The sequence below is a fragment of the Pogoniulus pusillus genome, chromosome 13 (assembly GCF_015220805.1).
Source record: "Pogoniulus pusillus isolate bPogPus1 chromosome 13, bPogPus1.pri, whole genome shotgun sequence".
Classification (NCBI taxonomy): Eukaryota; Metazoa; Chordata; class Aves; order Piciformes; family Lybiidae; genus Pogoniulus; species Pogoniulus pusillus.
In genome coordinates, this window is record NC_087276.1 from 24,415,178 (window position 1) to 24,439,186 (window position 24,009).

At 48.9% G+C, this 24,009-nt stretch overlaps 1 protein-coding gene across 2 annotated transcripts; it reads left to right on the plus strand.

Moving 5' to 3' along the window:
* Window positions 1–8,712: 8,712 nt before the first annotated feature.
* On the plus strand, window positions 8,713–21,631 carry DHRS7B (dehydrogenase/reductase 7B). 2 transcript variants are annotated; one of them, XM_064153588.1, is made up of 7 exons: window positions 8,713–8,768; window positions 15,487–15,662; window positions 17,636–17,751; window positions 18,363–18,573; window positions 19,219–19,311; window positions 20,565–20,717; window positions 21,047–21,631. In XM_064153588.1, the coding sequence occupies exons 1-7, from the start codon at window positions 8,719–8,721 to the stop codon at window positions 21,250–21,252; spliced, it is 1,005 nt and encodes a 334-aa protein (XP_064009658.1). In that variant the 5' UTR covers window positions 8,713–8,718; the 3' UTR covers window positions 21,253–21,631. The 2 variants fall into 2 exon arrangements, with proteins under 2 accessions (XP_064009658.1, XP_064009659.1); XM_064153589.1 differs by having other exon boundaries at window positions 8,745–8,768; window positions 15,491–15,662.
* Window positions 21,632–24,009: the final 2,378 nt, after the last annotated feature.

Here is a 24,009-nt window from a genome sequence, read left to right on the forward strand (position 1 = left end):
CTGGGGCTTGTGTTTGCAACATCCCCACCAAGTTGTCTTCATCGCTCGGCTTGCAATTTGGGAGTTTTACTCACAGCATGAATTCAGAATGCTGCTGAAGGTGGGATTCAAGGGGAGAGCTGCCAGCCCATACTGGGACTATTTATGTCTTTACTGTTTCCAGCTTCTTCCCATCCTTCAGCTGGAGATCATTACTGTTGAAGCAGAGGCTGCAAAATGAGTGGCATGTCTTCTCTGTGGCCACCCCAGTGCAGTGCTTGGAATAGTAATCCAGCCCAGAATAGCCAGCAGTTTAGATTAGTAGCTGGGCTGAGAATGGTGACACAGAGTTCAGCCTGTCACCTGGGGCACTGGACAGAGACCTCTGACAGTGAGCTGGGACACTGACTTCAAAAGTCAGTCCAGCCTGGAACTGCTAGAGCTCTTTCAGAGACACCATTAGTACTGCAACTTTCTTTTCCTTAGAACCATATTATCCTTTCAGTTGGAAAAGACCTTCAAGATCATCAAGTGCAACCATTATCTACTTCAGATATGTGGTATTTAGTCTGAGACACAGGATTCTTAGTACCTCCCAGGCAGAGGCTGTGGGATAAGATGTGAAAATGGGTGGTTATAACACCCTAGAGCAGGATCTTAAATGTTGCTTAAATTGTTGACTAAATATTTTTACCACTGGAGAGGGGTTGGACAGGGAGGGAGGAAGTGCTCAGCTTCTGATAAACAATGGTTCATTTCGCAAGAGCACTGTCACCATTTGGACCCTCAGGCATTAGAACAGGCTGCCTAGGGAGGTGGTGGAGTCACCATCCCTGGAGGTATTTGAAAGATGTGTGGATGTGGTGCCGAGGGATAGGATTTAGTGGTAATGGCTTAGCAGTAATGTTGGCATTGTGAACTCTGGGTGAGCAGTTGGACTCAAAAGTCTCTTCCAACTTCAGCAGTTCTCTGATTTGCACTCATTCACACTTTTTTTTTTTAACGGCAAGCCCTTAAAGGATGAAAAAAAACCTCAAGCATCGTTTAGAAGGAAAATACAAACCTGATTATATTAACATACTGTATTAAAGGCAGTATTATCATCAATGCTGTATTATCATCCTAAAATTGGGATGCACAGAGAAGAAACCAGCAAAATGAACCCACTTTGTTTCATCAACTTCCCCTAAAAATATCCTCCAAAACACATTCAGTAAAATTCTGTTCCTTCGGTCTCTGGTAAAGACTTGGATTTTTTTGGTTAGTCCCTTGGGTGGTTGCTTAAGTCAGGTCTCACTGTAATTACACACCTCAGAGCAGTGCGGGGAGACTTAATTAAGAGTCACTGTCGGTGTGTTACCAGACAGACGCAGCCCGGTCCCGCTGGAGGAGGCACCCTAAGGAAGACAACCCAAGTTTGCAGAGGGTTTTGCCATCCTCCCGCAGAAAGCAGCAGGGACACACCCAGCAGCCGTTATTCAAAGCCCCTCAACTTCATCCTCAGGGAGTCCGGGGCTTTCAAAAAATCTCTCTCTACTCACCGGGAGTAGCTCTGCCACATCGCAGATTTCATCTTCTCTCCCCTCCCCTCCAAGAGTGTGACTCACCCGTTTCAAACGGTGACATTTCATTCCCAAACTATTCCGGGAGCATCTGGCTCCATAACACATGGGGATGTGGGGGAAAAGGGAGGAGGGAGGGAAAAGCCAGATTGCAAAGTGAAAACCACTCATGCTCTCCCCCACACAGGTATGTTGCTCTAAATTTCAGAACCACATAATTTTGGACAAGCTAGCAAATTCCACCAGAGGAAAACAATAAAACAACCACATTTCAATTAAAACAAAACCAAACCAAACCCAAGGAAATCTGCACAGAACAGTGATGCAATTCACTGTCAGCCAGGAGGGACTGGGAGAGTGGTTTGCTCTCCACATCTACTAGATGTGAGGAAATGCACTGTCCCCACTCTTCATTGTTCGCTAGAGTTTGAACCCTGCAGTCCTGGGCTGCTCCCACAAATGGTTTGGCTGCGCTGCAGACCCTGGGTTTAGTCATCAGAGATATCTTCCTAATGATGAACAAACGTAGGTGCAGTGGGAAGATGACAACAGGGGAATGACAAAGAAATCACTGTCAGCTCCCAGTCCCAAGAGGAGTTTAGTGTCACGCTGCAGTTCGGCATCGCTCCCAGTGTCCCTGCTGCGGGGACATCACTGCCATAAGCAGAGTAACATCCAGCACGTGAGGACAGGGCTGCTGCGGGCACTGGCCTGGCAGGCTTGGCAGCACACACATGGAATCACTGTCGTTGGTGTGGTGCCAGAGGCAGAAGCATAATCTCTCCTGGCCTCAGACTATAAATCTGTGCATGCCTGATTGGCGTCATAGCAGCAATCCAGCCCCATTCATTAGCGTTTGTAAGATGCTCTAAGTGATGCAACTTTGCAACCTCCTCGATCCAGGAGGGTCTGGATGCACATTGGGGCTGTGCAAGGCAGCCTGGCACGAAGGGTTAGGCACAAGAGGCTGCAGGTAGCCCTAGGAGCACATGAATGTGAACCCATCATGGCTGAGGCAGCGAAGAGGGGTGAGAGCCTCGGGGCAGACCCAAAGAGGGCCCAGCATAGGGTGGTCATGGTCCGTGTGTGTGAGACTGGGGGTGCTGGGGGGAGGCAGTCCAGTTTGCCCTGCACATGCCGAGAGCACAGCACCACACACCCTGCTGTGCCTCCTCAACTGTGCGAGCTCAGAACACATCCCCGTGCATGTCTGCACAGGAAATGTTTGATTACCATTTCATTCATCTCCTCTGCTGCTGGTGCAAAAGGGGAGGCTCTGCTTTGTGTCTTCCTCTTCCCAGCAGCACCTTGGGACCTTGCAGTGGCAGATCCAAGCCTATTCCCATTCTTCATCCGGGGAAGCCTTCCTGAAATCCATGTTCATTCGAGGAAGGGGAGGCTGGCTCACTGCTTGATACTGGCATGCAGCAGCAATGACCTTGGCTAGGTAACCATCTCCTGAATACAAAGACGGATATAAAAGCAGCAATTCCCTTTTAAAAACTCAACCAATCTTCTGCAAAGGTAGGGAAAGGCACTGGTTTGTTAAATGAATGTGTCTGTCAGAGCTGGATTCCTTGGGTTCCCCCCCCTCCAGCTTCCCTAAATGCCCTTCACCAGCAGGGAGGGGGAGGGGACCTGCTCTTTGAAGCCTTTTCCTTATGGGAATAGAAAACACGGAAAGAATTCAATTCTCTGCCACAGCCCAGCAGCACTGATACACGCTTCAAAAACCGAAGCCCAGACGACAAGCTGGCTGGTGGGTGCGGGTGGCTCGGAGCCTGTAGTATGACCAGATCAGCCTTGCTCAACAGCCAGCATCATTAAGTGTCCCCCGTAGTGCCAAAGCACAGAAAGAAGAGGGGAAGGAATGGAGACTGGGGAAGAAAAATGAGGCAATTCTGCGCAGGGGAAGAACGGAGTGGTTCAAACCTTTGATCAAAAGCACCATCTAGTGCAGAACGGCATCACTGCAGCTGCCATGGCTCTGGGGCAGCTGCCATCAACCACAAACGGAATTTGACTTTCACCACAGGTTTGCCTACTGAAATAAAAACCCAAACAAACCACCCCAACAACCCAAAATATCGCCATATGCACAGCCCGCACTGAATCCCAGGGAACAGGAACGCGGCTAAAATCTGCTCCCCTCTGTGTAAATATTTCTTCTCGGGTGGAAATGTGTTCTCCTCCTCCTAGCATCTCCCACCAGAGACTCTCAACCACCCTGAAACCCACAGGGAACGAGGCGCCACAGGAAGAGAATGATTTCCATGTTATAATTTGAGAGCTAAGGAAAAGAAAAGGTAAGTGACCGGCCGAAGGTCATGCAGGAAGCTAGAGGCAGATCCGGGAATAGAGATCAGCCACCCTGGACCCAGGGATGCCTGAACAATAGCACAGCCTCTCCCTCTGTTGTCATTTAACTCGTTCCTAACCCACCAAAAAACAGAAGAGGGGCAAGTTATACCCTTCTTTGCATAAGTGCCTGCTGCCTAACAGCTCCTGGGAGAGCCCAGCCCTCAGACATGACCTGCTTTTGCCACTCCAAAATGAAGAGGAAAGGCAGCAGGCAAAGACAGGGTTGGATATCTTGAGGTCAGTGAAGCTGCATGGTAGGAGATATTTCTGGGCCTGAGCTGTCCCTCAGCAATTAAAGCAGTGGAAATGGCACTTTAGCATTGCCATGTCTATTTCTGTGTGTGACAAACCATCACCATCTGTCCTGAAGGTGTTCAACTTGGTTAAAATGGCTGTGGTGTATGTTTGAGGATTTTTAGCTGCAGGAGAAGAGGATATTGCTCTGTCTTCCTTGCCTTTTGGGTTAGCTGCAAAGATCAGGGATTTGCAGCACGGTAATACATCAGAAATGCAGTCTCACTAAGTCTACACTGTTTTCATACTGAGCCTAGAAATGCTGCAGTGCAGGGTCTGGAGAAAGCTGTGATTGTAAACAACGGCAACTGGAACCAACCTCATAGAAATGGAGAGAGGGAGAGGAGAGGGAGAGGAGAGGGAGAGGAGAGGGAGAGGAGAGGGAGAGGAGAGGGAGAGGAGAGGGAGAGGAGAGGGAGAGGAGAGGGAGAGGAGAGGGAGAGGAGAGGGAGAGGAGAGGGAGAGGAGAGGGAGAGGAGAGGGAGAGGAGAGGGAGAGGAGAGGGAGAGGAGAGGGAGAGGAGAGGGAGAGGAGAGGGAGAGGAGAGGGAGAGGAGAGGGAGAGGAGAGGGAGAGGAGAGGGAGAGGAGAGGGAGAGGAGAGGGAGAGGAGAGGGAGAGGAGAGGGAGAGGAGAGGGAGAGGAGAGGGAGAGGAGAGGGAGAGGAGAGGGAGAGGAGAGGGAGAGGAGAGGGAGAGGAGAGGGAGAGGAGAGGGAGAGGAGAGGGAGAGGAGAGGGAGAGGAGAGGGAGAGGAGAGGGAGAGGAGAGGGAGAGGAGAGGGAGAGGAGAGGGAGAGGAGAGGGAGAGGAGAGGGAGAGGAGAGGGAGAGGAGAGGGAGAGGAGAGGGAGAGGAGAGGGAGAGGAGAGGGAGAGGAGAGGGAGAGGAGAGGGAGAGGAGAGGGAGAGGAGAGGGAGAGGAGAGGGAGAGGAGAGGGAGAGGAGAGGGAGAGGAGAGGGAGAGGAGAGGGAGAGGAGAGGGAGAGGAGAGGGAGAGGAGAGGGAAAAATTCAAGTGGTGCAAACTCCTGTAAGTGCAGTGAACTGAACCTAGAGGTAAATTCCCCCAGGGAGAAGAGGCAAGAGATCAGTCACCAGGTGTGCAGCAAGAGATCTCCAAAAGGAGTCTGATGTCCTTGAGAGAATCCAATTCCAAACCAGACCCATAACTGGCACCAAAATCAAGATTATCTTCTTGGCTCCACTGCCTGGAAAGGCCACAGAGGCACAGAGGTGCAGTGGCAAAGAATGGCCCAGGAAGGCCTTTCTCTGTTTTCCACCTTAGGTCTCTGTTTCCTCCCCTACTGCCCTAGTCTGTTTGCATTCACTCCTATAAACCAAATCTATGCAAGCAAGGAGGGGAGAAGAGCCTGCACTCTAGCATCAGAAGCTGACATAAAAATCTTTAATCATGCCAGAGCCCTTTGAACATTTACATTTTTCAGCCAAAGGCACTGTGAAATTGAGAATTTCAGTTCAAATTAGTTCAAGGATGTTTTCCCTCAGGAAGGCTTTTGTTCCCCTGTGGAGATATCTGCACAGATCTTTGCTCTCAGGGTAAGCAACCAAAGGTTTTCTCAAGAGAGAAGCTACATCCTATACTTCTTGGAAAAAAAAGTGACAAATAAGAGCCTGGAAGAACTAGAGCACAAAACTGCTACCCTAGAGAATAGGGTTAAAAGGCTGTAGATTTGCATGCAGTGATGCTTGCACTAAAGCAGATGTCACCAAACACAAGTGCAAGTAGTTCTTTGAGTTTGGAGATACTTCTTTGACTCAAAGAAGAGTTCCTACACTTCAGGAGGGCAGCAATAGAACAGCAGGATGTTTGTCAAGGAAGTGTTGAAATGCTAAAAAGATTCCAGCCCCTTTGCAGTTCTCGATTGATAGAGTGAGAAAAAAAAAGAGGAGACTGAGTGCTACTAAAAACAACAAGTATAGTTTTGGAAGACTACAAAGTCCTCAGTTCAGGGTAGATTCTTCTCTAACACTGCTGGAACAAAGGCTTTTTGAAAGAAGTTGGTCACCTCACTGCTATCCACTGTGCAATACATGAATGATCAGGTTTAAATCAACTGTGAATTTGTTTCTAATTACACTGGGTTAACCTAGAGAACCTCAATCACAGCAACAAAGTCAAGCCTTAGTTAAAAGAATGCCCTTCTCTAATTGCAGCTCCAGTCTAACCCTTTTGCTGTATCACTGGCTGCTTGTGTAATCACTGCAGAGCACTTGGTTTCAGTCAGCTCTGCCCAGCACCTCCCAGGCTGGTGACAGACTATTCCCCGCTAAAACAAACAGGCTGGCAGATACAAAGGAAATGGCCACAGTAGCTTGGGTGGAAGTCTCAGGCAGCTGCTGTCCTGCAAGAAGGTCAATGGTGGGAAAGAAAGTTTGGTGGGAAAGAAAGTTTGAAATGGCTTTTTCTAGCTCTGATTTCCACAAGTCTGCACTGAGAGTGATTTGCCATTGGAATGGGCTGCCCAGGGAGGTGGTGGAGTCACCGTCCCTGGAGGTGTTCAGGAAAAGCCTGGATGAGGCACTTAGTGCCATGGTCTAGTTGAGTGGATAGGGCTGGGGCATAGGTTGGACCGAATGATCTTGGAGGTCTCTTCCAACCTGGCTGATTCTATGATTTCATGACCACAGCTTCCAGTTAAGGTTGCCAAAACATGAACAACCTTCTTCTGTTTTTTGAGTTGTTGTAGGTTTTTTGTTTGTTTGTTTGTTTCAATTTAATTTGTCTAGAGAAAATTATTGATTCTTTCATTTTGCACTGGTCCTGAAGCCAGCAAAGTTCATTAGCATCAGACCTTTCAGAATGTGATTATTTTTAAGGAAGATCTTGAATGCTTTTCTCTTTTTTCCTTCAGATATTGATTCCTTACTAATGGCAAACTGAACTGAAATTAATTGCCAGCTTCAGTGTGTTTTCCTTCTTAGAGGAGAGAGGCAGAACACTGGTGTCATGAAAACACATTATAAAATTGTCTCTAATACAGCTGTCATAAAACCCTACCCTTTATTTTGCTGCTGTTCATCTGGGATTAACTGCCCATAGAATCGTAGAATCAACTAGGTTGGAAGAGACCTCCAAGCTCATCCAGTCCAAACTATGCCCCAGCCCTATCCAGTCAACCAGACCATGGCACTGAGTGCCTCAGCCAGGCTTTGCTTGAACACTCCAGGGACGGTGCCTCCACCACCTCCCTGGGCAGCCCATTCCAATGCCAATCACTCTCTCTGCCAAAAACTTCCTCCTAACATCCAGCCTAGGCCTCCCCTGGCACAACTTGAGACTGCGTCCCCTTGTTCTGTTGCTGGTTGCCTGGCAGAAGAGGCCACCCCCTACCTGGCTACAGCCTCCCTTCAGATAGTTGCAGATAGCAATGAGGTCACTCCCGAGCCTCCTCTTCTCTAGGCTAAACACCCCCAGCTCCCTCAGCCTCTCCTCACAGGGTTTGTGTTCCAGGCCTTTGCAAAACTGCCTCTGTGAATTATCTTCTGCCCACACACACTGTAATAGGTGGAAAATTTCCCTGTGCTGGGATGAGGCTTTGAACTCTCTACTTCCTCACGACAAAAGCTCCTTACACCACCACCTCCATGGAGATTTGGGGATCGCTAAAGCTTTGGTTTCCAAAGTCCTGGTTGTGCCACGAACACTCTATTACCTGTTAACCACTGCCTTCACCTTAACGGGAGGAGTTACCTGCGGCACATTCAGGCCTCATGTCATGACAGAACGAAACGCTCCCATTTCTCTGGTGCAGTCTGTGAGGAGCATTGCACTGAGCTCGTTTAAAACCAGAGAACTCAGATTTCCCCCGATCACAGCTTCCGAAAGGGACCCTCCAGACCTGGCTTTCTCCGCACCCATTGTTCCTCATGCACTGCACACAGTCCCAGGTGCGGCCTCTCCACCTTCGGCACTCGTGTGCAGGTACTGAAGGAGAGCAGAGAGTTCAGGGTGGTGTCATCAGCGACGTGCGCGGAAAGCCACAGCGAATGGGAACTCCCCCAGCCTCCTCAGAGACCCCGTCTGGAGGTCACACCGGTAATCACAGGGGGCTCTCTGAAAACAAGCCCTAGGTACGCCTTGCCCCGCTCAGTGGCTCACAGCAGACACATTTCTGCCCTCCCTCGGCCAGGTGACAGCAGCTCGGGCTCTTGCTGCCCCCTTCAGCAAATCCCACCGAGCAGCTCGGACGGAGGCGAACCTGGAAGGAGCCACGGGAGAAGCAGTGCACGTAGGAATGGCTGGAGCTCCATCATTAGGCTGAGCGGCGGGGGGTGAAGGGAAGAAACGGCACAGCACTGCACGGCACGGCACGTCCTGAGCTCCAGAGCGGGCGGTAAGAAGAGCAGGCCCGCCGGGCGGAACGCCGAGCCGGGAGCATCTCTCCGCTCCGGGCAGCACCGGCAGCGGGACCGGCGGCGCAGCAGCGTCCGGCGGCGGCGCGAAGCGATGCCTGCCACTGGCTGCTCCGGCGGAAGCCCTGCCCGGCGCCAGCCGCGCTCGGCCGCATGCGTGTCCCGGCGCTTCCGGCGGTGGCCATGGTGACAGAAGCAGCCAGGTAGGGCCCGGCGGCCCCGGGGCTCTCCCCGGCCTCTTCGCCCTGGCGCAGGCGTTTCGGTCCGCTCCCGCCAGCGAGGCGGCTCCTTGCTGCCGGCGACCAGGGCGGAACCCCCTTGCGGCTCCCCGCTATGACCTTGCGGGGTCCACGGGGTCAGTCCCCCTCTGCCCGTACGGCGGCGACCTCCTTCGGGAGACCCACGGGGAGGGGCGGGTGTGGGTCTTCCACCCACGGAGGTCTGGTGAATGCGGAGGAGGTTGGGCAAACGCGGTCTTGATTTGTATGCAGGGCAGCTCTGGGCTCCCAAGTGCAGAGTCCATCGCTGGCACAGCTACGAGAGACGTAAAGTAGGGCGGGGAGAGACATGACGCCGGCGCCAGTGTGCTTCGGACGGGTCTGAAAGTGGGGAATCAGGAACAGTGTGGCCAGCAGGACAAGGGAGGTTATTCTGCCCCTGTACTCAGCACTGCTCAGGCCACACCTTGAGTACTGTGTCCAGTTCTGGGCCCCTCAATTCAAGAGAGATGTTGAGGTGCTGGAAGGTGTCCAGAGAAGGGCAACAAAGCTGGTGAGGGGCCTGGAGCACAGCCCTGTGAGGAGAGGCTGAGGGAGCTGGGGGTGTGCAGCCTGCAGAAGAGGAGGCTCAGGGCAGAGCTCATTGCTGTCTGCAACTACCTGAAGGGAGGTTGTAGCCAGGTGGGGTTGGTCTCTTCTGCCAGGCAAGCAGCAACAGAACAAGGGGACACAGCCTCAAGTTGTGCCAGGGGAGGTCTAGGCTGGATGTTAGGAGGAAGTTCCTGCCAGAGAGAGTGATTGGCATTGGAATGGGCTGCCCAGGGAGGTGGTGGAGGCACTGTGCCTGGGGGTGTTCAAGCAAAGCCTGGATGAGGCACTTGGCCATGGTCAACTGACTGGCTAGGGCTGGGTGCGAGGTTGGACTGGATGATCTTGGAGGTCTCTTCCAACCTGGTTGATTCTATGATTCTATGAAATACTTTCTCTGGCACGGCAAATGTGTAAGTTGCTAGCTGTGACACTTTGTACCCCAAACACCAGCAGAGGATTTTGAAGCGGGACAGTCGGAAGTGAAGCTTGTAACTGGATAAAAGTGGCAATGAGAAATCATCTTCATGCAAGTCTTAAGTCCAGTCAGGTTTGTGAGTGCTGAACCAAGTACCATGGGGTGAGGTGGCTATTTTGCCCTCAGCCCTATGAGGAGAGGCTGAGGCAGCTGGGAGTGTGCAGCCTGGAGAAGAGGAGACTCATGGCAGACCTCATTGCTGTCTACAACTCCCTGAAGGGAGGTTGTAGCCAGGTGGGGTTGGTCTCTTCTGCCAGGCAAGCAGCAACAGAACAAGGGGACACAGCCTCAAGTTGTGCCAGGGGAGGTTTAGGCTGGATGTTAGGAGGAAGTTGTTGCCAGAGAGTGATTGGCATTGGAATGGGCTGCCCAGGGAGGTGGTGGAGTCACCATCCCTGGACATGTTCAGGAGAAGACTGGATGAGGCACTTAGTGCCATGGTCTAGTTGAGTGGATAGGGCTGGGTGCTAGGTTGGACTGAATGATCTTGGAGGTATCTTCCAACCTGGCTGATTCTATGATTACTTTTCTATATAAAACAAGTATTTCTTACCTTTCTCCTGTCATGGCTTGTAAGAGAGTTGGTGGACTTGGGCTGCTGGGGGGAATTCTCAGTTCCCCAGGAAACACTGGGTTTTGACAAAGAGTGTGATGAGGAACTCACCTGTTGCTCAGAGCTCTCAAGAATCCTAATGAAAGACAGAAAAGAATAAAAAAACATGTAATTTTTATTTTAGTTAACACAGTGCCCACCTTAAAGCGTGCACTGCAACTTCAGTGTCTCTCCCAATACTAACCACATTAGTGAGGCACAGGTTGCCTCTTTTTCCCTCCACCTAGAGCGTGGAAAGGCTCAGACTGCTCTTTAATGGACACTCTGCGTTCACAGAGTCACAGAATTGTTTTGGTTGGAAAAAACCTTGAAGATCACTGACTCCAACCATTATCTAACTGCCAAGTCTGGTGCTGAACTTTGTCCCTCAGCAGCACATCTCTGCCCCAGAACTAGAAATTGTTTAGCACTAGCCATAATCAGAGGGTGACGTAAGCTTTGTCTCAGTTTGAATTCCCCTCCATCATTGCAGTCTGGGGTTAAATTACCCCCATTTGAAAGGTCACAGCCCATAGGCCGGAGGTTCATTTTCAGAGGCAGTCCTTGGCTGTGCTGGCACTGAGCAGAGCCTCTGTTTGGACTGCTGCCCACATCCAAATTTAAGTCAGGTCTGTGCTGTTAAAGGACCAGAGAGAGACACCACTTCACAGGGCCCCTGGCAAGTGAGTGCTTTTCTAAGGTAGGACACTGCTTTCTTCAGACTAAAGACAGTAGCTGGTCGAGCAGAGAGCTGCTCTGCTTCTGGATGAGGGCTTCTGTAGGAAAAAAGGATTTTTTGGCCTTCCTTTTATCCCCCCACCTTTTAAATGACACCTTTTGATCTCTGAAAATAGCCTCCCAGTTGCTGCCATTTGTCATGGAGAGGACAATGTGATTCTAGGTGGCTGAGGCTGAAGGAGAATAGGTGTTGCTTAGGGGAACTGTCATGGGCTTATTTCTTTTAGGACTTGATCTCATCTTTGCTACCTTTAGCATGATCTTGACCTTATTAACTGAGATCCTTATTGTTTTGGAAATCACTGTCCTGGCATTCACAGCATAAGGTCCAGGATTTATTTTAAGGGGAAAGCTTTTTGAGTGGAGAGATGTGATTTTTTAAGGTAAACTTTTCAGCTAGGTTTCAATCACCTGAAATGTGCTTATGCTATTGGTGTTCTCACTTCTGCTCTCTAACACCCTGCATCTTCTGATCCTGCCTTTTGGGATGGAGAACATAGAGTGACAGGGCTTTAGCTGAACCATTTCTGAGCAGTGGCTTCTCCCCTGCCCATAACCTGGTATGCTAAAAGCATTATCTGTCAAGAATCAGTAATTTTTTTTCTTCAGCATGAATACCCAAATCTCTGGCCACAGGTGGCAGTGGGGTCTCAGACCACTGAGCAAGACCTCTGAGGATACCCACTTCACATCAGACTAGATGTGGAGAACCAATGTCTTCTCTGCCCTCTCCCATGTTTTTGATGTGACGTGGCATTATTTGCCCTGGAATGCCTTTAGCTCCTTCCAAGTGTCATTCAGCTCCAGTTGGGGTTTATGCTTTTTATCTTCTTCTCCCAGGCTGTGTCTTGCAGCTTCACATTTTTTGTTGATGTGAATCTTTCTTCTCTGTGATGCCTCATTCTCCTTCAGATCACAGCAGGTTTGGTTGATTTTTTTCTTTACCCCCTCTGTCTTTTGCAGCAAATAACCCTACTGGTGAACAGAATACAACTTCTTCAAGTTGTAGCAATTCTTTCCTTTGGTCTTTCCACCAAATAACTCTGAAAACTGAACAGAAAGTAACTGCCACCCTGCCCTGTCAGCAGGCTGGCACAGGGCTCTGTAAGGTGGATGTTGTTGAACATGCTGCAGTGGGGCTCTATGAGCTGAGCTGTCTTGTTCCACTGATATTTAATCAATGACTCTTCCAGCACCTTCAATATGAAAAGCTAGAATAAGGACTGAGGGAGTTGTGATGTAAGCTCAGCTATGAAATCAAAGCAAATTTTGTTGATCAAAAGCTACAGAAATTCCTCCTGGACAAAATAATGTAGTTCAGTTAGGCTGTCCTCTTTCTCAAGCCTGACTGAGCTGTGATTTAATTTGTTCTGGGTCAGTTTTTAAGGGGCCATTTGGTACTTGCCTTAGAAGTTAATGCAGCTGTATGCACTAATTAAAAAGGATCTACACTGGTAACCACTCTTGCTTCTCTCTTTCACCCAGTCCTTCCCTTCCCCATCTATCAGAGTTGATTACCTCTTGATCCAAACTCTGTCCTGGAAGCTGCAGAAGCCTCTTGCTGCTGTTGCCTGTGTCCTTGGCTTGCTGTGGCCTTCAGGCAGGGACTGCATCATTTGCCCAGTTCCTGTATATAATCGTGGGGGGAGATAAAAAGAAAACCAGTAAATGGCTAGGAAAGATTTCTCAAACAGAAAAGGATTAAAGGCAGACCTTCTTCATTGAGAAAGTAGATGAGTAAGTGACATGATTAAGGAAGAAGTTAAGCAGGTATAACTGGTCCATAATCATGAGCAAGGGATGCTCCCTGGTTAGAGTTTAGTTGAGAAGGTAGAGGCTCCTTTCCACCAGCCCCTCTGGCAGAGGTCAGTCCTTGCAAATTTGACCTTTATTTTTGCTACAGAATGTGAAAGAATTGTGCTGTAATCAAACATGGGACTCCCTGCCATCTCCCAGCATGATTTAGTTAGAGGTGGTGTCAGAAAAGCCCCCTCTGCCCAGTTACTTTCTCATCTGTTATCTGCACTTTACTGAAATCAGAAGCAAAGCTGCTCAGGGCCAGATTTTCCAACTGCCTTAGCTTCACCAGAGGCTCCCAAAGGAAATGCCACTTCACCTGTCAGCTCCCACTTTGGAAATAATGAAGGGTCCTAAGTGGGAGCTGAAGATTTTTGATTCCAAAATGGTCTGTCAGCCACGCTGTTCAGTGGCAGCACAGCACCTGCTGTCTGCCCACAGCTCATCTTCTCAATCTCCAGAGAGATTGAGAGCAAAAGATACCAGGGACAACATAAAGAGGGCAGCTGCTTTAAATGAGTAACAGAACCCAATGAGGAGGACTCTTGCTCATCCAGCCTAAAGACAGCCAGTGGCCTTGTGTCTGAACAGCTCTTTCCCAGGAATTACTTTAGGGGCAACACTCTTAACATTAAATCAGCTCTGTCAGTCCTCTGTTGTAAATCATAGAATCAACCAGGTTGGAAGAGACCTCCAAGCTCATCCAGTCCAACCTATCACCCAGCCCTATCCAATCAGCTAGACCATGGCACTAAGTGCCTCATCCAATCTTTTCTTGAACACACTAAATCAGTACAAAATCCACACCCTGTGTGCTCAGCACAGATAGATGTAGGAGCAAGACACTGCTCTGAGCAGCTGGGTGCTGTGCTCATGCATTGCTTTGCAATAGGATGAGTTTAATCCTTCTTTTTTGGCTTTTTGATTTCCCACTTCTGGGCATACTCCCTCTGCATAGAGGAGCCTGTGCCCTGTGTGTCCAGCTGCAATATGCATCATGTGTTACACACAGGAGTACTTTGATGAATTAGCTCAGGAATGGGAAGCTCCATAGTAGCTTGAGAAAAGCTGGGATCCTAACTTGATGGCTTTAATTTTAGACCTCCTCAAGCTCATTTAGAGTTACCTGTATGTTATTCTATTGTTCTCTAGCCATACCTTTAGATATACTCATTTTACATGCTTCACTACTGGTTTAGTAAGCTAGTCTGTTCACTCAGCAGCTGCTGGAGGAATTCTGTCCCAGCTCTGCTGGAAATCTGGAAGGACCTGACATTTCCCACTTTAGCTCTGTTCCACGGCACACAGAGCCTCTGCCATCCCCTCAGCTCCACACAAGCTTAGTTCTGCTTTAGGACACTAAATTCTGGCTTAGCATCATCAGTTACCTCTTGTTTGCAGCTTCCCACACTGTCCTTTTGTTTGAAATAGTGCACGAGTGTGTGCCAAGCCCTTCCCCATATCTTCCTGGTAAAAACCTATCTGGCAGATCAAAGCCTCTCTGCACATCAAGAAAGATATGCTGATGCTTAGATTTGATTATCACTGACCCAAAAGTTGTACAGATTCCAGGAAGAGGTTGCAACTGATTTCACTCTGGCATCAAACTAAACAAATTTGGGGGTGTATCCAGTGGGAAAATGAGTGACCTTTCTTAGAGCAGAAGTATCACTTACTCTTTGGCCACATAGTAAGCTGTAACATAAACTACTGCCTTGAAGGCAGGAGCTTAGGAAGGAGGTTATGGCTATGCCTTGGTATCAGAATCCAGTTGCAGTATGAGCTGTGTCTCGTAGATAAACTTAGCTTGGGTTTCATTGACAGGTTTAATTTGAGTATATTAGGACACAGCTCCATGCTGTTAAACTGCACAATTAATGTTTGCTTTAGGCTATGAGGTCGATTCAAATGAGCCACATGTCCAGAGAACTTCTCTCCTAACAGGTGGTGACAGACAGGGGAGCTGGAGGCAGAGATTTCAGTGCATTAAGCAAATAGTGTGGTCAGAGGGGAAACTTACTCTGAGCCCCCAGAAGACAGACTGGCTTATATCCATCTGGGATAACACACACTAAGTGCTCTCTGGCACATTGATACTGTGGTACTGGCTGTCCTAGTGAAATCTAAGAGGTTTTATTACAATCAGAAGAATGCAGAGACACAGGCCAGGCCTGAGGAGCTGCCACTCTAAATCCACTTTGTACAAGAGCAAAATGTGGCAACAGCATCTCTCAACCCAAGTTTGTTACTTGACATCTGACAAGATCCAGTGCCAAGTGTCCTGCTGGGATGTCCAGATTAGCATTCAAATGCTTAAAATTGGGTACTGCTGGGAACTTTTGGAAGTCTGTATGAAGGGATGAGGATCTTTGCTGAAGATCCCTCTGCATGGGATTTGGTTTACTGGTGGTCTGAGGCAGGGATAAGAAAAGAGACTTCCCTAGTTTTCAAGCCTCTGCTAATTTCCTCGGTGGTGAAATGGTCTATTTGCTTTCATCCTGTGGCCCTAGGAAGACTGTTCAGAAAGGAAAACTGATGGATTTCACCAGCACAGTCATCATCCCACTGCTTTTTGGCAGCCTGGGCATCTTTGGCCTTTTCCGGCTGCTGCAGTGGATGCGGATGCGAGCTTACCTGCAGGAAGCAGTGGTGGTGATCACAGGGGCTACTTCTGGCCTGGGAAAAGGTAGGTACCAAAAGAAGGGCACCAAAAGTGAGACAAGCAGAGGGCTGTGGAAGGGGCACCTCTTGGAATAACACAGTGTTAAGCACAAAGTTTCTGTTGCTCTGAGTTTTGAGAGAGAGTTTGCACAGCCGTGCAGGAGCTAGAGCCAGTGCAAGAAAGCATCGCCATTTGTAAAGGAAAATGTGACCCACCCTGCATAAAGCGGAGCTCAAAGCAGGGGAGAAGTGGTGCTGTTCCTGTGCTGTCAGAAGTCCTGTAACTCCTGCAAAAGCTAGGAAGTCAAACTGTTTCTCTAAGATCATTTCTCTGTTTGTTGCATTTCCAGATACCCTGCCTGCTTTCCACTCCTTCTCCCTGCCCCTCACCCTCAGATGAAGTTACCTTTTCTCCTGTGGTCCAAATCTAACTTCAAACTGCCACTGAGCATTATATTAGAGAAGCATTTTCGTTGAAAGATACCTTTAAAGATCATCAAATCCAACCATTAACCCAACACTGCCACATCAGGTTTATTTGTTTTCTAAATAAAACCAGAGTGGGGACTTTTCTTCCCCATTCTTTGAGTGGGTACCTTCTTTAATTGTGTTTTCTCTAATTGCTTTAAAAGCTTCATGAAGAGAAGACAAGATGCTCTCTGCTATCAAGGCCTTTCATTAGGATGAGTACATTTAGAGAACAAATTGAGCTCAAATTGATGCTGTCTTTGCATGTGAGTTTGTTCTTAAGGATAGGGCTGTTCAATAAACTCAAAGAAGATGAAATCATTCCCTCTACCTGTCACAACCAAGGAGCTGGGAGTGATAAAACAATTTGTGTTGCACAGAAAGAGGAATCAGAACTTGTACCCGAGGAGAGACCTCCCGGCTGTGACAGGCTGGCAGATGAAGCTCTGGGTGCTGCTGGGTGTAGATTTCTGCTGTACAGTGACATGTCCCCCCCTTACTGACTCACTACCAAGATCTTACTCTGTCCCCTCACTCCCAGTTATTAATAACACACCAGACTACCTCTAATTACCGAATTCTTCATTACCACTCACTGTCCCCTCTTTTCCAAATGAGCAGTTTGTCTCCCTGCATCGCAGACTGGGAGGGTAGAGGAATGTGGCATTGCCTCAGTTTTCCACTGAGAGGACATCCCCTGTTCAGCCTTTTCCTGATGAAGAGGATCACCTCGATGAAGCCATTAACTTCAAGGCTCCCAAAACATTTACAGGATCACAGGATGGTAGAGGTTGGAAGGGATCTCTGGAGATTGAGTCCAACACCTCTGCCAGAGCAGGACCATAACTTAGCACAGGTCACACAGGAACACATCCAGACAGGTCTTGAAAGTCTCCAGAGAAGGAGACTTCACAACTCGTCTGGGGAGCCTGTTCCAAGTGCCCCAGGATCCTTACAGTAAAGAAGTGCCTCTTCATGTTGAGGTGGAACTTTCTGTGCTGCAGTTTATATCCATTGCCCCTTGTCCTATCCCAGAGGAGCCTGTCCCTTCCCTCTTGACACCCAGCCCTCAGATATTTATAAACATTTATTAGATCCCCTCTAAGTCTTCTCTTCTCCAGACCAAAAAGCTCCAGGTACTAGAACTGGAACTCCTAAGAGCAGGCCCTGCTGCATGAGGTGACACACACGAGGTAGCTGTAGTCCCTCTTAAGAAGGGCACATGGCACAGGCGAATTCGCCCAGCTGCTGGGGGAGGGTGTGTAAACGGCACTGTAACTGCATAACCAGCACAGTCACTGGCAGCACACCAGCTGCTTCACTGCTCTCACCTGCCTCTCCAAGTCATGGGAAAGATGGCATCTTGCTGTGACCTCACTGTCAATCTGCCTATTACTCAGGAGTCACAAAGCCACCTTTGATCCTTGCCAGCTAACAGAAGCTTTACCTGATCACCAGGTATGATGTGGATCTGTTGTTGTCTCCATCACTGAAATATCTACCTTTCTCTCTTCCTTGCTTCCTCCAAAGAGTGTGCAAAAGCCTTCCATGCAGCTGGCTCCAAGCTGGTGCTCTGTGGCAGAGACAGTGAGAAGCTCAAAGACCTGGCACAGGAGCTTTCTACTGTGACCAACCACCGGAAGAACGTAAGTGTGGGGCCCATGAACATCAGGAGCAAAGGCTGCTTGTCTCCTGTGGCTGGCTGGGATTTCTGTTTGTGTTATTACAGAATGTACAGAACTGCTTGTGGGTTGTTCTCTTGAGCAATAAGGGAAAATGCAACTCTGTGGTTTGGGACAGGTATTGCTCTAGGAGTACACCAAGCTGCCGTGGTGTATCTTTTAACAAGCCTGCAAGAATGAGCTGTCAGAAAGATTCTTTGTCTTGGAGTGGCAGTGAAAGCAGGTGCAGAGTGCCCAGACCCCTTGTGCCAGCATTGCTGGCTTCTGCAGAAGACACAGGGGCTAGTTTTTTGAGATGCCTTTTCTTTAACAAGACAATAGAAAACTTTAGTACTTGAGGAAGACCTCCCTTGCCCCTTCCCTAAGCTCTGGTATAAGGGACAGGCTAGAGGAGCAGAGAGAGATGAAGAGTACAACCTGCTTTTGTCATGTATTCCTAACAATGGGAACTGCTGCACTGCAGCTGCACAAGGTTTGGGTGGCCCTGCCAGTTTACAGAGCTGGAAAGTCCCAGTGTGTGCATGCAGCACACTGAGCACAGCCTGACCTGGTCTTTGCTAACTGTTTATTCACAGACACACAAACCTCACACGGTGGTGTTTGACCTCTCAGACACCAAAGCTGTGGTAAATGCTGCTGAAGAGATCCTCAAGTACCTGGGTCATGTGGACATCTTGATCAACAATGCAGGCATCAGTTTCCGTGGCACAATTGTGGACACAGGATTGGATGTGGATAAGAAAGTGATGGAAACAAATTATTTTGGTCCTATAGCCCTCACCAAAGGTACCTCTGATCCAGATCATAGGGGAAAATGGATTTGGCTGATACCTCCTGCAGGGCAACACAACTAAGGATGGTTTAACTTCTATGTGTAACTTTTTGGTACAGGACAGTGTAAGAGGGAGGAAGAGTTATGGGCAGGAGATGCTTGGGCAGGTCTGCATTGGAAGCACCATTTGGTTAAAACACCTCTTGACTCTGGTCTGGCAGGGACTTACAAAGATTGGTTAGTGCTGGTAAAAGCCTAGAGAAGCAGCATGGGATCCAGAGGAAGCTGCAGATTTCTGGGGAAGCTTCTTTAGTTACACAGAAAGCTCTGCCTGCAGTGTGTCAGCTGCAGGAAATGGCAAGATGTCCTGCTGGCAGAAAAGAGCAAGTCCCTCTGACCACACACGTGGGAGATCACAGCAGCTCTGACAGCTTTTGTGCAGCCTCACTGGCACAAGGAGTCGTCTCCTTGTAGATGAATGTTCCAGCCAGGCTGCAGCTTCATCAGAGGCATTCTAAGCACCTAAGCCTAAGTTAAGAGAGACAGCCATGCCCAGCCCCTGTGCCAAACAGGGGTCTTGTCATTTGCTGAAGCATTGATTCTCAACAGCAAGGATGGCAGGACTGTTATTCTGAACAGGTCTTCTCTTCTCTTGCTAGCACTTCTCCCCTCCATGATCAAGAGGAGACAAGGCCACATTGTGGCCATCAGCAGTGTTCAAGGAAAAATAAGCATTCCTTTTAGATCTGCCTGTAAGTACCCCCACTGAAGATGGGGACGACATACTTGGGGCACCAGACTGACATGGCTACTGCTTTCACATTTAGCTCTCTGTTTGCAGAGGGAGGCAGAGCTCTGCATTAGTGAGGTCACAAATCACTGACAGCTGTTGAGAAAGGCACTCAAATGCCAAACTTAGCCCTCTCCTAAAGGTGTTAAAGAGATGGAGAAGGGGGATGTGGTTTCAGTGTCTTGAAAACAGCTTGATCATCTTGTCTTCACACCTAAAAGTCTGAATAATTTTACAGTATTTTATCCTGGCTGTTTGCCTGGTTAATCTATAAGAAAGAAGGAACTTCTTGTTTTAATAAGTTATGAAAGTGCCATGATAGAACTAACGCCAAAACAAAAGCCTAGGAGTCACCTTGATCCAGCAAACTCCTCATGCCAAATCAAAGATTATAAGAAACAATATTGGTGAGATTGCTGGAAAAAGCCTTACAAAAGATGGAACCAAAAGATGAGCATTTGGCATACAAACATCTGTAGATCACTGAAAGGAAACATGAAACTGGAAAAGGGTGTTCTGAAGAGCTCCCAGAGCACTGGCACAGTAAGCATGGAGCTCAGCTCTTGCCTAGGCCCTCAGACCTTTGGTGCAGCCTACACTAAGCTCTATGACACTGATGTCACCTCTGCAGCCATGCTGAGGGGATGGCAGCCACAGTGGTGGTGACCAAGTGCCCAGGGAAAGGGGGCAGGCTGAAGGAGTCACTCAGCCATTCAATGGGGAAATCCTGCCCTGGGCCACAGTGCTCTAATCCTGCTTGCTTGGGTCACCGGGTTTTGACCTGCGTGCAGTCAGGCTCTGACAGTCCACAGGGCTCTGTGCAGGCAGAGCCAGCCCTACCCTCCCCTCCCCTGCTGCCATCATGTTCCTCCAGCCTTATCTCACACTGCCCAAGCCAGGCTCCCTGGCTTCTTTATCAGGAGTGGGAGGCAGTTTGGGTTTCCTCTGCATTGCTTTGGCACAGCTCTGATGGTAGGCTCAGGATCCCAGCCAGCTTCCAAGTCAAGGATTTACATTTTGCCTTCCTAAATTGCCTCTCACTCCCACTACCTGTTGCTGCCATTCACTAAAACAAACTCAAACCTAGAGGTTGGGGAACAGCTGCTGGGTTCCTGCTGAGAAGTGGCTGCATTGCAGTGAAAAACCCATCCAGGGGAGTGTATCCTTCAGTCCATGCTCCTTCCTTTAGTGTAGAGCCTTCTCCCTGTCTTTCAGATGCTGCCTCTAAGCACGCCACCCAGGCCTTCTTCGACTGCCTGCGCGCAGAGGTGGAGCAGTATGACATTGATGTGACAGTTGTGAGCCCTGGGTACATCCAGACAAACCTCTCTGTCAATGCTGTCACATCAGATGGATCTCGCTATGGAGGTGAGATAGGATTTGGTGCTCTCTACCTAAAACATCTCAACCTCAACTGACTTAACTCCAAAATGTGCTTGCCATGGATGACCTCTGGTGGGGACACAAGTTCACTCTGAGGTATCAACAGACGATGCAGGGTAGGAACAGAATCTTCCCCCCCCGCCCCAGATTGAGCTTCCCTAGGCAGCAAGTATTGACTTCTAAGCCATACATAACTGATGTAAGACCCAGACTCACGCAGCAGATATGTAGAGAGAGAAGAGAGCAGTCCTAGGAAGAGTTTGAGGTGTGGGCTTACCTGCTGGTGTGGTGCTTACTCAGCTTTCCTTTGGCAGTTATGGACAAGAACACAGCTGAAGGACAGACAGCCGCAGAGGTCGCTCAGGTGGTTCTCAGTGCAGTGGGACAGAAGAAGAAGGAAGTCCTCGTGGCTGGCCTGACACCCTCACTGGCTGTCTACCTGCGGAACCTCTTCCCCAGGCTCTTCTTCACCTTAATGGCCACAAGAGCAAAAAAGGAGAGAAAGACAAAGGACTCTTAGAGCTCAGCTCCTCCAAGCAGTAACTGTAGGGGGAGGCCAGTGCCCTGCAGTTTGGCTGGGACGTCAGTGGAGGTGCTCCTGCAGGAAAGGCCTTTCTCAAAATGCTGCAGTTTACCATTGTGTGGAGACTGGGAAGCAGTTCACCCCTCATCGGGGCAGGCCCCTCTTGCTGGGAGACAGCACCTAAACCTCACCTGAAGAAAGGTGCTTGGACAAGGGGGAGAGCTGAGGCTGCAGGGGAGAGTGACTCAAGGGAACACACTTTGCTGCAGGGGAGGCCCATGTGCTGGAAGCCAGCAGCTTACCTCACCTCACCCCAGGCACGCTCGACTTTACAGGCCTGCTACAAATAAACCCCACCTGTTTTGCCTTCACACAAGCAGATCTTGGCTTTCTCCATCCCACTGCCTCTGTGAAATGCAGTCCTCAGCTGGGAGTTCTTGTGATCAGTGTCTCCTTCTAATCTGATCTTGAACATGTTGCTTGAAGTGGGAAACTTCACCGAGCCTCTGCTTGTTAACATGCCAAAACATCTGATACGTTAAGCTGGAGTCAGGTTACTATGATCTGTTAAGATAAAGTCGAGTCCAGTGCCAATTTGATGTAGTAACTGATGTGAGAATCTGTGTGTGTAAGGTGGACAGTACAGGAGACAGATGCTTAGTTCTCACCTGTTTTAAACCAATCACAGATGCTAAGGGGGGATCACACCCAGTGGGGGAACAATATCAGAGACTCCTGGGGGGTCTGGCAGCTTGAGCAAGTGTCATGCTCTGTTCTTCACCCCTTCTCCTGAGGTGAGGGATACCAGCAGCACTAGCAAAAAGGAACAGCTGCACAGCTCAGTAAAGACAGAAATCATCTCTGGTTTTTAACTTATAATTTAAATAAAGGCTACTTGTAGGAACCAGATCCCAGAACCAAAACATACTAAAAGGAACAAGATCCATATCCCTGCTGCCACCTCCATGCACTTCCCAGCGTTTTCCACATGTACTGCCTTGAATGTCCTGCCTGTGAGTGCACACCTGATGACAAATAAATGACATTGCTATGGAATTCATCTTTTGTTGTACTTAGCTCCTCACAGCAGGTAACCTCAGAGGAAGGGAAAGCAGGAAGGTTTTGGTTGCCTTTTCCTACATTCCTGCAGGGTCCTGTTGTGCCAGTAATTACTGCAGAACAACTTAATCCCAGCCCTCTTTACATCATCTGCCAGCCCTCAAGAATCAGGTGTGAATCCATGAAAGATTAGTCACACTTAAGCTCTGGTACCGGAGTGCAGGCTCAGTGAGACCTTCTCCTTCAAGAAGCTTTTTCTTGATCACTACAGATTTATAAATGATCTCTGAGAATCCAACCAGATGATGCCCAGGATGTGTTTCAGTGCTGCTGCTGGGTCAGGACATCCTCTACCAGCTTCACTATAGCTGAGGCTGCAGATTTGTTACATAAAGCCCTAGGGCTGAAATTACAAATTGAAGCTTTCAGGCTTATGTACCTTTTTTCTTGTTAAGATAGCAAAACAAGACCTTACCTTCTCCCCTTCTTCACAAGGGATTGCTGCAAGCATCCATTTTACATGTCCAGGCCCTTCATTTCTCGGCAAATTACAGCATTCCTTCTCCAGCTGCTTTTTATTCTGGTGTCAGGTCATGGCTGAGAAAGGACTGAGGAGATGCTTTGCATTTCTGTGTTATCATCCAGGGTACTGAGAGCTGCAACACCTCAAGCCTGGGTATAACAAAGGGGTGTGGAGTAACTGTAGTCACTGAGTTACAGCTTCTAGTCAGAGGTCACCCAGAGCTTGCATGTTCCCCTTGGGAAGGAAATTCTCTCCACAATGAGTGGAATGTAGCACACTCTATATCAGAGCACTTCTGCACATGGGGCTTCATAAGGGAGGCTTGTCCCCAGCCACTGTGTCCCACAACTGCTGCCATGGGTTGGGGAAGGCAGCTACAACGACCACCTCGTGCAAAGCCCTGAAACACATGGCCTGAGAGATGACTCCTTCTCCCTGGTCAGCTCGCATAGTTACAGCACTCGCCTATTAACAGCCTAGGTATCATCAAGCATTTCAGCTGGATTATCTCCAATCTTTCTTAAAAAATAAGCTCACTCCCCCCTATCTACATCCTCCCCACCTCAGAACAGAGTGAAGGATGTGATTTTAGAACAGACCTACCTGTGGTGACAGCCAGGCTGACTTTTCACTGTCCTTCCTGCAGTACAAGACCACAGGAGACTCATTTTAGCTCCATTCTTTGATGCAAACCACATGTTCCAGGAGCCTACCAATGGTTAGTCATCCTGCCAGTAATCATTCCAGGCAAGGGGAAGCTCAACATAAAGAAGTACCAAGACTGCAGAGGTTTGGTGAAGAAAAAGAACTTCCATCCCTGACAATGATTCTGCACGGATTGAAAGAGAGCAGAAATGTCTTCTGTGTGGCTAGCACCAGGATATTTCAGGGCTGCTGCAGCAGTAAAGGCTGTACCAGCTATGGCAAAGCTGACACCAGTTTAAAATTCTTCCAGTAAACAGGAGTTTAGAAACAATGTCAGGACTTGCAGGGCAGCCTGCCCAGCAGTCTTGGCCTAACCACAGAAAGATGAAGTAGTTGCATTTCTTCCCTTGCTCTCTGCCAAGACAACTGTACATTGTTGCTATAAATAGAGGTGCTCTGGATCCTGGCTTCTTTTAACCTTGGAGGGAGACAACTCGGCCACTGTACCAGCCAAGGAGGCAAAAGGC